The 13,044-nt window shown below is 46.4% G+C and overlaps 2 protein-coding genes across 15 annotated transcripts in view; one reads left to right on the top strand and one right to left on the bottom strand.

Moving 5' to 3' along the window:
• The window catches only part of LOC309645842 (zinc finger protein 12-like), a 113,643-nt gene that overhangs the window by 25,885 nt on the left and 74,714 nt on the right, over positions 1 to 13,044 (top strand). The gene's annotated exons all lie outside the window — the stretch shown is intronic.
• LOC309646088 (speedy protein E4-like) lies at positions 5,050 to 12,169 on the bottom strand (the record flags this gene model as incomplete). Its single annotated transcript, XM_082432070.1, has 7 exons — positions 5,050 to 6,269; positions 8,091 to 8,195; positions 8,356 to 8,524; positions 10,049 to 10,134; positions 10,615 to 10,673; positions 11,324 to 11,539; positions 12,061 to 12,169. The coding sequence occupies 6 exons, from the start codon at positions 12,167 to 12,169 to the stop codon at positions 8,136 to 8,138; spliced, it is 699 nt and encodes a 232-aa protein (XP_082288196.1). The 3' UTR covers positions 5,050 to 6,269; positions 8,091 to 8,135.

Genomic DNA, 13,044 nt, shown 5'->3' with positions numbered 1-13,044 from the left:
TTCTCTAATGATTAGTGTTGTTGAGCATCCTTTTCACGTGTTTGTGGGCAATCTTATATCTTCTTTGGAGAAATGTCCATTTAGATCTTGTGTCCATTTTTGGATTGAGTTGTTTGTTTTTTTGATATTGAGCTGCGTGAGCCGCTTGTATATTTTGGAGATGAATCCTTTGTCAGTTGCTTCGTTTACAAATATTTTCTCCCACTCTGAGGGTTGTTCTTTTGTCTTGTTTATGGTTTCCTTTGCTGTGCAAAAGCTTTTAAGTTTCCTTAGGTCCCATTTGTTTATTTTTGTTTTTATTTCCATTTTTCTAAGAGATGGGTCAAAAAGGATCTTGCTGTGATTTATGTGATAGAGTGTTCTGCCTATGTTTTCCTCTAAGAGTTTTCTGGTGTCGGGCCTTACATTTAGGTCTTTAATCCATTTTGAGTTTATTTTTGTGTTATGGTGTTAGGTAGTGTTCTCATTTCATTCTTTGACAGGTAGCTGTCCAGTTTTCCCAGCCCCACTTATTGAAGAGGCTGTCTTTTCTCCACTGTATATTCTTGCCTCCTTCATCAAAGATAATGTGACCATGTGTGCGTGGGTTTATCTCTGGGCTTCCTACCCTGTTCCATTGATGTATATTTCTCTTCCCTAAAGTATATTTCAATAAAGGTATGTACGTTGTTTTTTTAGACACAAGGCTATCGCACACTTAACAGACTACAGTATAGTGTAAACGTCAGTTTTTCATGCACGGGTACACCAGAAAATTCATGTGACTTGCGTTATGGCGGTATTTGCTTCATTGCAGTGTTCTGGAACTGAAGCTGCAATGTCTCTGAGCTGGGCCTGTATACCCAGAAGTGGGATTGCTGGATCATATGGAATTTTTATTTAAAAGATTTTGAGAAAACTCCATACTGTTTTCCACAGTGCCTGCACGATGTTACATTCCTGCCTACAATATGCAAGGGTTACGATTTCTCTACAACCTTGACAAGTCTATGTTTAAAAAGGAAGAAAAAATTGTAGCCATTCTAACAGATGTGAGGTAACATCTCATGATGATTTTGATTTGCATTTCCCGGATGATTAGTGACGTTGAGCACCTTTTCATGTACCTGGTGCTGTGTTAAGTATTCCTAACACACATACAGAGACACAAAGGGATAGAAGGAATCTTTTGGAAGTGATGAGTATATTACCGTGATGGTGGTGATGGTATCACAGGTGTGTGCATATGTCCAAAGTCATCAAGTTATACAAATTAAACCTGGGCTGGATTTTGTATATCAGTTATACGGAAATAAAGCTGTAAAAGCCCAGCAACAAGTGGTGTGTTTCCTGAGCCGGTGAAGCCCAGGTACATCTTTTCTCCTCTCCCAGGGGTGAACCCACCCAAGCAACCATTGAACTTGGCTCACTTTCCGTTTCTTTAGTTTCCCCTTCTATTACTTTTGTGTTTCTGCTTTGTTTTCAGATTACAGCTAAGTGCTTCCCCATTTGTAGCAGCAGTGATTCTGAGTTTGGCTCTGTCGTTTGAAGACTTTCGATGGTCTCTCCAAAGCGATTGAGTTTCTACAGAGCTAATCTCAGTTAGGTGAGAGGTGACAGAGGATCTGGTTTGTTAGTCTTTTCTTAGTCTTTTCTGTTCGTCTATTTGTCTACTTTGACTAGCTCAAATCAGTTAAGAATCTCTTGCCCAATGGGAGGAGGACGGCTCTTTAATCTCTAGACTGGTGAGTGTTTATTCCTGACCCATGTCTAAGACTTTAGAACTGAAGGTAAAAGTTCCATTTCTCTGTATGTCTGTGTGTCTGTAATTCAGAAAGGCCTTTACCTGTGACAGTGTGAGTATGTAATGTTTTCCTACTTCTGGATCTATTAAAGTAGATTGTAGAGTCTCTTAAATTCAAGGGTTTCTGTCCTGATTGGCTTACAAAGATACAAATGTGCTTATAAAAATTATGTATCCCTCAAATTCTCAGAGAGAAAGGAATTTGAACTTCTGATACTTTAAATGTGCTAGAAAAGTATTCTCACGGAAATCAAGTCAGGGAATTCCCTGGTGGTGCAGTGGTTAGGACTCGGTGCTTTCACTGCCAGGGTCCGGGTTCAGTCCCTGGTCAGGGAACTAAGATCCAGCAAGCCTCTCGGTGCAGCCAAAAAAACAAACAAACAAAAAAATCAACTCAGAAATTTAAAGACTTCAAGTTTACATAATTTAGGTCAATCTTTGGCAAATGAAGCTAGTTTAATAGTTTTGGTTTAATACAAAGTTACTCCTATCTTATTTATCAGTATTAGGCATACATTGAAAACAATTCTACTTGGGTGTGTTCTTCCTAAATTTATATAGGTGTACCCATCAAATAAGCTAACATTACTTCTACTTAATATTTAAGGTTATGAAAAATGTAAATTTGTGTTTAGCCACATTTAATTATTCTTCTGACAAACTTTATTTCAACAGTAACTATGTTTTGTACTGTTAGCTTGTCGATACATTCCAAGATCTTTAGTTTACGTAAACCCTTGAACTGATATTAAATTGTGTTACTGACTGGATAATCATTGGATACCGAGGTCATTTGTAAGCAAGACAGAAACCTGAAACGTTGATCACTAAGCATAATCTCAAGTTCTATGCTCTTGCTGCATATTTTTATTTGTTACCTAGAGGCTGTATCTGTGGGTGTGTTAATGAATGTGTTTGTGTCTGGCACTTGGAGAAGTTGTGTAAGGGATGTTTGTGGCTTCGTAAAGTTGTGTTACGTGTGTTCATGAGCTCTGCTAGCCTACAATGCTGGTGTGTGATGGGCAGTTGTCAGTTATTCACTCCTAGTTTTCTTTGTACAATGGAAGTAACTTTGGTTCAAAGTTGTTATGAATATAATATGAATGAGGCTTGAGCAATAGTAATGTTATCGGCTGGAACAGAACTCAGGTGCAGCTGCTCATCGCTCAGAAGTCAATGTTCCAGAGACAAGGGTTGGTGGAAGAAGAAAGATGCTTTATTCAGGAAGCTGGCAACCTGGGAAGATGGTGGACTAGTGTCCCCCAAAGCATCTCCCAGTTGCCCTTTAGAGGGAAAAGGGGTTTATAGGGAAAAGACGGGAAGTCTCTGGGCTGTGCAGGTGGGGGCTACATGCAGAGTAGCACAGTCAGCTCTGACCATCATCTTGACATTGGTCGTGCAGTGGTGTGGTCAGTGTCATGTTGATTGTTTCCGGCACAGTTAATCTTCAAGTCCAGTGCTGGATTGTTCCCATTTCCTTGAGGCCAGTTCCTGGAATTGTGTAAGCCATTGGTTCAGGTCTGCTCAAGATGGAGCAGCTTATGTCATAGCTCCAGTCTGGTCATCATACAGTTAGCTCTCTCCTCTTGTAGCGGTTTTAGTATCTGCAAAACAAGTTAGGAATGTGTCTCTGACACTGTTACTTATGTCCTTGGGGAGGAACTAAAGATTCTGTGACTGCTGTTGTCCTAATCGTGAACTGCTTGAACCTGTTGTTTTGTGACTCAGGGGAGGCCTGGGAGACTGCAGCTGTTTTACAAGCAAGAGGCAGGGGACATGGAAGGGCCCTACAGGGTCCTGCTTGGTTCCAGCAACCGAGAGGTACAACTTTGTATGCAAGATGATGAGATGTAGTTTTGTTTATTAACAGGAACAAAAATAGTTTGGTCCTAAAGTAAAATGACCGATTGTTCCAGCACCAGAAAGAGGATGGTGAAGGACACCACCTGAATGAATCTAGAAAGTTGTAGGAGATTGGTGGAATGGGAATTGTATTGGTCTCAGCCGAAGGTGGCTCAGTTTTGATGTTTATTGCAGAGATTTTCAAAAAAGAGCTTATGGTTCTCTTAAGTATCAAATATTATATTGATGCAAAGCTGGAGTTTGGTTTTCCCTCTGTAAAAATGATATATTTTTTCGTGGAGTATTGGTCTCCTTAATAAGTGGTTGGGAAAGTTGTTCTCTAAATCTGCCTAAACAGCAGAGATTCTGTATCTCACAGGAAGAGCTTTCTGCCCCTAGTTCTGAATTCATCCGGCCGCCTTATTTTCTTGAAAATAAATGCACAGGGACTTTCCTGGTGGTGCAGCGGTTAAGAATCCGCCTGCCAGTGCAAGGCACACGGGTTCGAGCCCTGGTCCGGGAAGATCCCACATGCTTTTAGAAACTAGAACACGGAGAGAGTGAGGTCATATGAAATTTGAAACGCTAAATATTGTCATAGTTTTAAGCAGTTTGAAGATTGCTGGAAGAAATGATTTGTCATTCATTCAAGTAATACGCATTTGATGAATACTTGCAAAAAGTAAACAATAAAAAATCCTCTAGAGCCCGCGAGCCACAACTACTGGAACCCACGTGCCTAGAGCCCATGCTCCGCAACAAGAGAAGCCACCGCATTGAGCAGCCGACGCACAACAACGAAGAGAAGCCCCCGCTCACTGCAACTAGAGAGAGCCCACGTGCAGCAGCGAAGACCCAACGCAGAGAAAAATAAATAAATAAATAAATAAATAAATAAATAAATGTATTAAAAAAAAAAAGAAAGAAAATAAATGCACAACAAAATTTCTGCGTTTCTGAGAAAGTTAAGCTTCCTTAAAACTGTGTTCCTTTTGGTCTGTTTTTTTCTCTTTAACGTGTACTGTCAGGAATTCCCTGGCATTTCAGGGGTTAGGACTGTGCGCTTCCACTGCTAGAGGCCTGTTTTTGATCCCTGGTCAGGGAACTGCGATCCCACAAGCTGCGTGGCGTGGCCGAAAAAACAGCAAAGACAAAATCATCATACTTTAGCCGTTAAACGAAGTCCAGGGCCTTTAGTTCCGCCTAAAAGGCTATCGGGTAATATTCTGAGCTAGGTCCTTGGAGCTGTTTTGCAGAGACTGAAACCCCCAGCAGGTGGAAGAAGTTAACTGCATACTGCCCACAAGCACGCAGACCCCAGACCCGTTGGAAGCAGAAGGCTGATGATGTTGAGTCCCCGCTACCTCACCACCGACCAATCAGAAGAATGTGCGTGAGCTGATCACGCACCCCGTAACCCTGTCTTCAACATGCAGCCCCTTTCTCTTTTCCCTATATAGTCCTCAAGCAAAACCTCAGGAGGGGAGAGTTGGTTCTTTGGGACGAGTCCACCTTCTCCCCTGGGCTGCTGGCTTCCTCAGTAAAGCTATGTTTCCTTTTACCCAACACTTGTCTCTCAGTACTGGAGTCCTGAACGACGTAAGATCTGCCTCATCTTCTGTAGATTTTCCTCCATGAAAAATAATTCAGGATTATTTTTCAGAGTTAAGAAATGTGGTTGGATAATCACAACGCCATTAAGCCACACCTCGTTGGGCAGCAAACAGGCGAAGCAGACTGGTAATGACCACACACATCATGACTGTGAGAAGACTTTCATCTTTATTATATTTCCCCCAAAGCTGCATTGCACGGTACTCTTTAATAATCTAAAATAACATACAAACTTGTTGAGAGAAGTTAAAAACTTACGACTGAATTCCCACAATTCAGTAATGAGAACTAAAAATATAGAAATTTATGCTTACAAGAATTGGGAGGAAATACCCACCTAGCTATAAGTAGAATGGAAATGTTATGTAATAGATAAAATGTATATTATGTAATAGATAAAACCAAAAATCTCTCTTGAAAATGTGAATAAAATTGTATATAGGTGTAAATATACAACAGCTGTAATACTCATCACAAAACTTGGTGGGAATAAGATGTTTCACAATGAAGACTATTTCAAAACTATTTAAAATACATCTATAAATATAAAATACAAAAATACAGTACTTCTGTAGGTGACATTTTCAAAATACGCCAGTGAAAGTTAAGTCATCAGTCATGACCGTGTGGCTCTAATTATATATTTTAAAGTTATTCCCTCCTGTTCTGAGCCCCCTACACGCCACCTTCAAATGCTTCTAGACTGGGGCAAAGAAGTGTGTAAAAAATGGGACCTCCAGTGTTCATCTCAGGGGAGATTTGAATGAAATGATCTGAAAATTGGGGTGGTGCCTTCCAAAGGGATGGAACGTGACAGAACCCTGATTTCTTATTGTCCTGCCACAGACTCCTAGAAGCACGCCCCGCTCCCAGGAGTGTGACACGAAAACTCTCTTGAGCTCGTTCTAGAAGACGCTGGGTTCTTCCCGATCATCTGCACAAGAGGCTTCTCCCTCCCTTCCTCACGGCTGTCGTCAGCGTGTGGATTGACCTCCTGTGCAACATCCTCATCTCTCCTGGGCTCTGTGATCTGGAAGTAAGAGAAGGAGCAAGGCTGTCAGATTTCAAAGTGGCAACTGTCCAGATACAAAGGTTTTCACATTCTTAGTTCTCACCAGAATTGAGACTCATTTATGATTGCAGTTTTATCTCAAATTCTCCATTCGGAGCCCCAATCCTGAACCATTCATTGTTTTCAAGTGCGATTCTTGGAGTTTGGTGAGCCTGACTGCAAAAACTACTGAATACACCGAAAGTCAGGCCCAGTCATCTGCTTTATAGCCAAGACTCCAGGTGATTCTGCTCAGGGAGCTGGCATTTGGAGAATGCTGCTTTAGTCTTAACTCACCTTGGTCCTTTGGCACCACTTAAATTCTGAACTTGGAACCACACTACAGACATCACTGACCAGTCAGCATCGTGGACCAGGAGACCTGCTGCCTGATCCCTAATCCTAATCCTGGATCCTAATGTCTATTTTATTATTAATTTTTAATTGACTTATTTTCTTTATTTTATTTTTGGCTGCATTGGGTCTTTGTTGCTGTGCGTGGGCTTTCTCTAGTTGTGGTGAGCGAGGCCCACTCTCTGTTGCTTCTCATGACGCTTCTCTTGTGGCGGAGCACGGGCTCTAGGCGCACAGGCTCAGTAGTTGTGGCTTGCGGGCTCTAGAGTACAGGCTCAGTAGTTGTGGCTCGTGGGCTCTAGAGCGCAGGCTCAGTAGTTGTGGCGCACGGGCTTAGTTGTTCCGCGGCATGCGGGGTCTTCCCGGACGAGGGCTCGAACCCGTGTGCCCTGCGTTGGCAGGCGGATTCTTAACCACTGAGCCACCAGGGAAGTCCCTGGATCCTAATGTTTAAATAATAGTCAGTCCTAAACTTGGTTAGTGTTATGGGCTGAATGTTTGTGTCCCCCAAAATTCTTAGGTTGAAATCTTAAAATCTTAACCGCTAAGGGGCTGGTATTAGGAGGGTGGGGTCTTTGGGAGGTTATTAGGTCATGGGGTAGAGCCCTCATGAATGAGATTATTGCCCTTGTAAAAGAGACTGCGGTCTGTTGTTTATAAGCCACGCAGTCTGTAGTATCTTGTTAGGGCAGGTCGAACGGACTAAGGCAGCTAGTTTGCAAGATTTCAACCAAATGTTTGCTCAATCCTCTGCCCACATCTAGAACTCTAATGTGTCCATTGTAACAAGCCATGCTGAAGATGGCATTCCTTAACCTTCACTCGTTCTGATAAACCCCCTTGACCATAAAGTTGAGGGGGAAAAGGTGAATTGTACAAGAGGAATCATTGGTCCAGAAGTGGTGAGTCAGGGGAAATAAAGAGTCACAGGTGATCTGGCCGTAAGCAATTGGAAAGTAAATTTGGATGAAAATAAAGCTAGTCATAATTGGTCTTTTCTTATTGAACGTGTAGGCTGTTCCATCTAATATCCTGTTTGTAGACATTTACTTTGTGGTAGGTAAATCCTAGAACCCATATCCCTGAGGGATGTAAGGCCAAAAATGAATTAAAAAGAGAAACTCGAAACACCGTATATGGAAAAAAATCACCATCTCATCAGAGCTGTTATTTGGACCCAACTGCTTTGGGTGAAGTGACCTCAGTGAGACCCATGCGTCTGTGACAGACTGGTTTCCCCGAGGTCTGGCGCCCACGGGCCCCACGGTGCTGGTGTGTGTGTGTGGCTGTGAGGCCGCGGCTGGGCGCTGAGTCGGCGTGTGGCTGTGTGGCCGGCTGGCCCCCTTCACAGCGTGAGAGGTGATGTGGGTCCAGCAGTGGGATTCCTCCGATTTCCTCAGTAAGCAACGCGTCATTCCGCCCGCACCTTTGCGGACGCAGACCTACCTTTGCGCAGGCCGATGACCTCAGGCCTGCGTGGTCCTGGGGCCTCTAGGGCAAGAGGGCGCGATCTCTTCCCCACACCCAGAGCTCTGGATCAAAAGCCTGGATCTGGAAAGACAAACAGCCCCTGGAAATGAGGATGACGCTGCCTCCCCGTGCCCCGCGTCCGGTTCTTTTTCGTCCGTCCCCAAGTCCCAGACCGAATCCCCCATGATCCCCACCTCCTCTCCGGCCCGGCCCCTCCCCCAGACCGCCACAGCCCACCCACCTGCTCGCACTCTTCCCGAGTGACCCTAGCGTTCCAGCCCATGGAACGGATGAACTGGAGACGCAGTTTGTGGAACAAGGGACGCTGGGAGCGGTTCTTTCCATAGAGGAACGAAAAGATGGCCTGTTTGGGGGCCTGGTTGTCCTCTTCCATGTCGTTGGCCACATAGCTGGGGAAAGACATCAGGTGGCTGTCATCAGCACAGGAAGGGCCTCCACTTGAGATCAGCTTCCCAGAAAAGAGGCAGGCTGAGCATCCTGACACGACCCACCCAGCCCTGCCCAGCGTCCCCGAGAGCCGCCCAGTCATCAAGGCGCCACTGCCAGGCAGGACCTTCGGAAGGGTGCCTCTCACACCTTGATGATGCGGACAAAATCCAAACCCCCTGTTCCCTTCAACTTGTTGTATGTGCACACACCTCTCTCCCTATGTTGTAGGTGTATGTACAGGTCCTGAGGGCAGGAGCTGATCTGATCTATTTCTGCATTCATCCCTCTCCTACCAAATGACACATTAAGGGCTTGGTTCATCTTGATGCATTAATTCAACAGCCTTTTGTGAATCTCTGTTCCCATCACCTCATATTCCCCAGCATGTAGGGTGTACTTTATAAGGTTTCCTTAGATGAATGAATGAATGAATGAGTGAACATTTTATCCCGTAGCCAAATGCCATACCGATTACTTCGAAGACTCACAATAACAAACATTCGCAAAATGAAAAGAATTGTGCTGAGTGTTTTGGGAATGCATGGACATTTTGACAAGACCTGCCTTCCACATTGTGTCTAGTCTAATGGGACTGGGGAAGGGGAAGGGGGGAGATAAGAAATGACTGTAATGCAAAGCATCACATTCTAATACGATTTTAAGTAAAGTGCCTCCGGGATGCAGAAGTTAGGGAGATCAGGCATCGTGAAGGTTTTGGTGTTTGAACCCACTTTAAGGATAGGGTCATTTTCTTCAGGTAAATGTGTGGGAAAGATCCCTGGACAGAAAAGCACAATAGAAACTTAGAGGGCAGGGTATTTGGAAGGAACAGTGACACAAAGGAATAAAGTATCAGGACAGTGTGATGGAGATTGCAGAGAGAGTTGAATTCCAACCCAGAACTCTGGCCTTGATTTGGCACGTAATTAGCCAATGACATTGTGTGAAGCGGTCAGACCTGGGTTTTGGAAGGACATTCAGGCAAATAGAGCCGACTGGCTTGGGAGACGTGGAAGAAACATCAGTGGGGAGCATTTTCTACGAGGTCCGCGCTATGTGATAAGGGCCCCGATTGTGGCATTTGTCGTGGGAACGCAGAAACGGAAGATAATCACACTTGGTGCTGATGTGGGAAGACCCGAGACCGGAGAATGAGAACCGGAAACGTCTCAAGTCTATTTACTTGTGGGCAGGATGGTGTCAGTTCTTTCTTCCTCTCCTCTTAGGAAGGTTTCGTGTTTTGCTTTGTTTCGTTCAGTGTTTTAATTGACATTAGGGCAGTTTGTTTTGTCAATGAATGGTATAAAAAACATAACTTCGTTTGAAAAAGAAACCACTCTGCTGTAATCCTGTCATTTTCACAGCCAGAGTAAACGGTACAGAGGGGTTTAAAAAAAATAGATGAAAGGTCAGAGCCCCAGGTCTCTCCCTGCGCCCTCCCAGGGTGTTGAATATTGATGGAGGGGATGGAGCAAGATACTCACAGAGCTATAAAGAAATGGATTCTCTGGAATTGCCAGGAGAAGAGCCCGGCCCGGCTGAAATAAGCTATCACCATCGACAGGAGATACTGATGGAAAGAGGGAAAAAAACGTAGGAGAGAGGTCGCATCGTGGAAGAGGAAAAACAGTGGGATAAGGGAGCAGGGGACGAGGAATGGGTGGTGCCACTTGGAGAAGAGACCCCCGTGTTGGGTGAGCCTGATTATTTGGGGGAGGGGAGGGGACAGAAGGTCAGAGTTTGCGACGCTCCAAGGATGCGAGGCTGTGGGTTTGAGGGCGTGGACTTAGGGCCGCTGGCACTGGACGGTGTTTGATGAACCGGAGCCAAGGCGAGTCCCCAGCAGCTGAGAGGAGAGGGGACTTAGGCAGCAACCACCAAAGGGGCACACCTGGGGCTCAGATCCCAGTGGGGACCTCGAGGCCCCTGGAGGGAAGTGTTGACAAGGCATCAGGTTGGGAGGGGAGTGGAAACGTGGGTGTAGAAAGCACCCCGCGTGCCCACCCAGGACAGGCGCTGGAGCAGGAATCCATCTCAGTGGGGGACTTACCTTGTCAGATACCCGCAGGTTTTTGTCCCAGGCGAGGAATTTCCTAACGACGGGATCCTCTGTGAAAAGAGGGCAGATGTTTGCCAGTGGGAACAGGGCTGTCGTGGGAGCATTCCAGAGCCAAGAGGGAGAACCGCGCCCCCCCTGGGGAAATGCCAAGATGTGGCCCAGGGCGAAGCTGATGGGAAGAGGGGAGGGAAGACCATTCGCTGTGGGAGGAAAAGGGGTGACTCCCCTTCTAGGGGGGCCGAGTGACAGGGAGTGATGCCCCTTCATCATGCATTCACGTACCAGTGCAGAGGGCATCGAGTTACTCACAGCCAATTTCTCAATTGACAGTCACGTCAGGGGGCGAAGGTGGCTTGTGTTGCCCCCCACCCCCTCCCGCCACCCCACGCCACTAAGATTCAAAAGGCCAGTAAGAGCTAGAGTCTCAGGGGTACAGTTGAAACCAAGCGAACGTAATCCTGTATCATTTCTAAATCTGACCTAGTCTTGTATCACTTGTAAGTCTAACCTAATCCTGTATCATTTATGTGTCTCCTGCGTCCTTTATCCATAGACAGTCCGCCAGGGACGGAGAGCGCACCAAGTAGCAGGGAATTCTTTTCCATTGGGAAAGTGTAGTCATTGGAAGTGTTTGTTTGTTTGCTTTTCAAGTATAGGATTGGAGGGTGCTGGGCGGGGGGCGGGGGATGCTGGTCCTTACCGAGCATCCTGTTGAAGACCTCGTGGTGCTCAGGCAGCACTGAAGACACCCGCTGTCGCTTGAGCTTCATCTTGAGCCCACTCAGCGACTCCACGACCCAGGTGTCCTGGGCCTCAGTGGCCGGCTCGCCCTCCTCCTCCTCCTCTCTGAACGCCACTGACCTCTTCCTCTTACAGCCAGGGCGCTGAGGCGGGGAGCTGCAGCCGGCCCAGGGGGCTGAGAAAAGACAAGAGACTACAATAGGACGTTCTCGTCTTGGGAATTCAGCCACTGGTGACCACCCAACCCCACCCCGACTCCGCCTCCCCCCCGAAACACCCCTACCCTTTTCAGTCTCATAGACCTCTGACCTTGCCCCAAGTCATCTTTCCATCTTTCTCTGCCCATATCTACCTATCCCTCCCCTGTCTCATTTTGTCATTTTTCCAGCTTCCTGTCCTGAAAACTCTTTCTCATGATAGAGAATTTCTCCCACTAGGAAAAAAGAAGAAAAAGAACCCTCCCCTTGTTTCCTCTCTTCCCCTCTCTCATCCTTGGATCTCATCTCCTAACCCTCTTTCTTGCTTCCCAGGGTTTCCGTGTCCCCAGCTCCTGTCCTCTCCTCCCTCAATCCCTGGCTTTCCGAATGTCTCCCTTCTTTCATAGGCACCTGACGCAGGTGCTCCTTCCCGACCTCTGTACCCTTTCCTCCTTACTGGTCAAGCCTCTGAAATTCCTTCTCGTGCCAGCTCCCTCACCTGACGGTCCTGGGCTTTCTTCGTTGACAGTCACCTCCAGGGGGTCCCCTGAGGAGCTGGGCTGGGAGTCCTGGTCCTCCACCTGGGAACTCGGTTGACGATTGGCCATGATTTCTCCCAAACTCTTCCCTTCCTCGAAGCGTAGACTCTGCTTTGTCCCAACTCTTCTTCTGGACTTGGGCAAAACACAAGTGGTCGTCCCTTCTCCGAGCTGCGGGGCAGCTGGCAGTGGAGAAAAGCTCTGGCGAGATGCTATTGTCCACCTCTGCTGCCGAGCGCCACGGAGTCTGGTCCTTCCAATCAGGAAGGTCGGAAGCCTGTGACGTCATCATGGGTCATTCCAACCTGGCAACCAGTTTGAATGAAAACACAAGTAACTGTCAGACCTATGTGTGCGCTTGTCCCAGAGATCAGGGGTAAATGGTATCTCCTGCCACTGACCCAACCTCTGCCCGTCCTCCAAAAGCCCCCTCAAGGTGTCCGGACCCCTCTTTACCGCTTCCCATCAGGTGCGCTGCCCTCTCCCTGCTGGACTCTCCCCCTCGCTCCCATTCCTTTTCCACGGCCTGGTGGGAGAGTGGGGAGAGGGACAAGGAAACTTAGGGGAAGCAGCAACGGTTAAGCCTTATAAGAGTGAGATAAGTATGTAAAAAAGATCCCAGGTGCACTGACTGACTGGATTGAAAAGTTACGTTAAAACACGCAGTTTGGCAAAGCTCTTCTGCTCAATGTGTACTGACACTGTGTTCAGAATTCTGTACTGGGGGAGCACACGTCCGCCACCCTCAGGCACCTTTGAGTCCAAGAGCCATTTTGAGAAGCTAAAATCAGAGAGAAGGACAGGTGCTCACGCACCCTTCAAAGGGGTCTACAAACAAACACAGAACAACAAAAAAGGGCACCTTTGGATTTCACGAAGTCCATGGATTGTCCAAAGCCTGCCCCTCGATTCCAATTAAGAAATTCTAGTCTACTGACCAAAAA

The sequence above is a fragment of the Balaenoptera physalus genome (assembly GCF_965194825.1).
Source record: "Balaenoptera physalus genome assembly, chromosome: 16".
Classification (NCBI taxonomy): domain Eukaryota; kingdom Metazoa; phylum Chordata; class Mammalia; order Artiodactyla; family Balaenopteridae; genus Balaenoptera; species Balaenoptera physalus.
The sequence above is the reverse complement of the archived record's forward strand: the minus strand, read 5'-3'. Positions and strand labels throughout refer to the sequence as shown.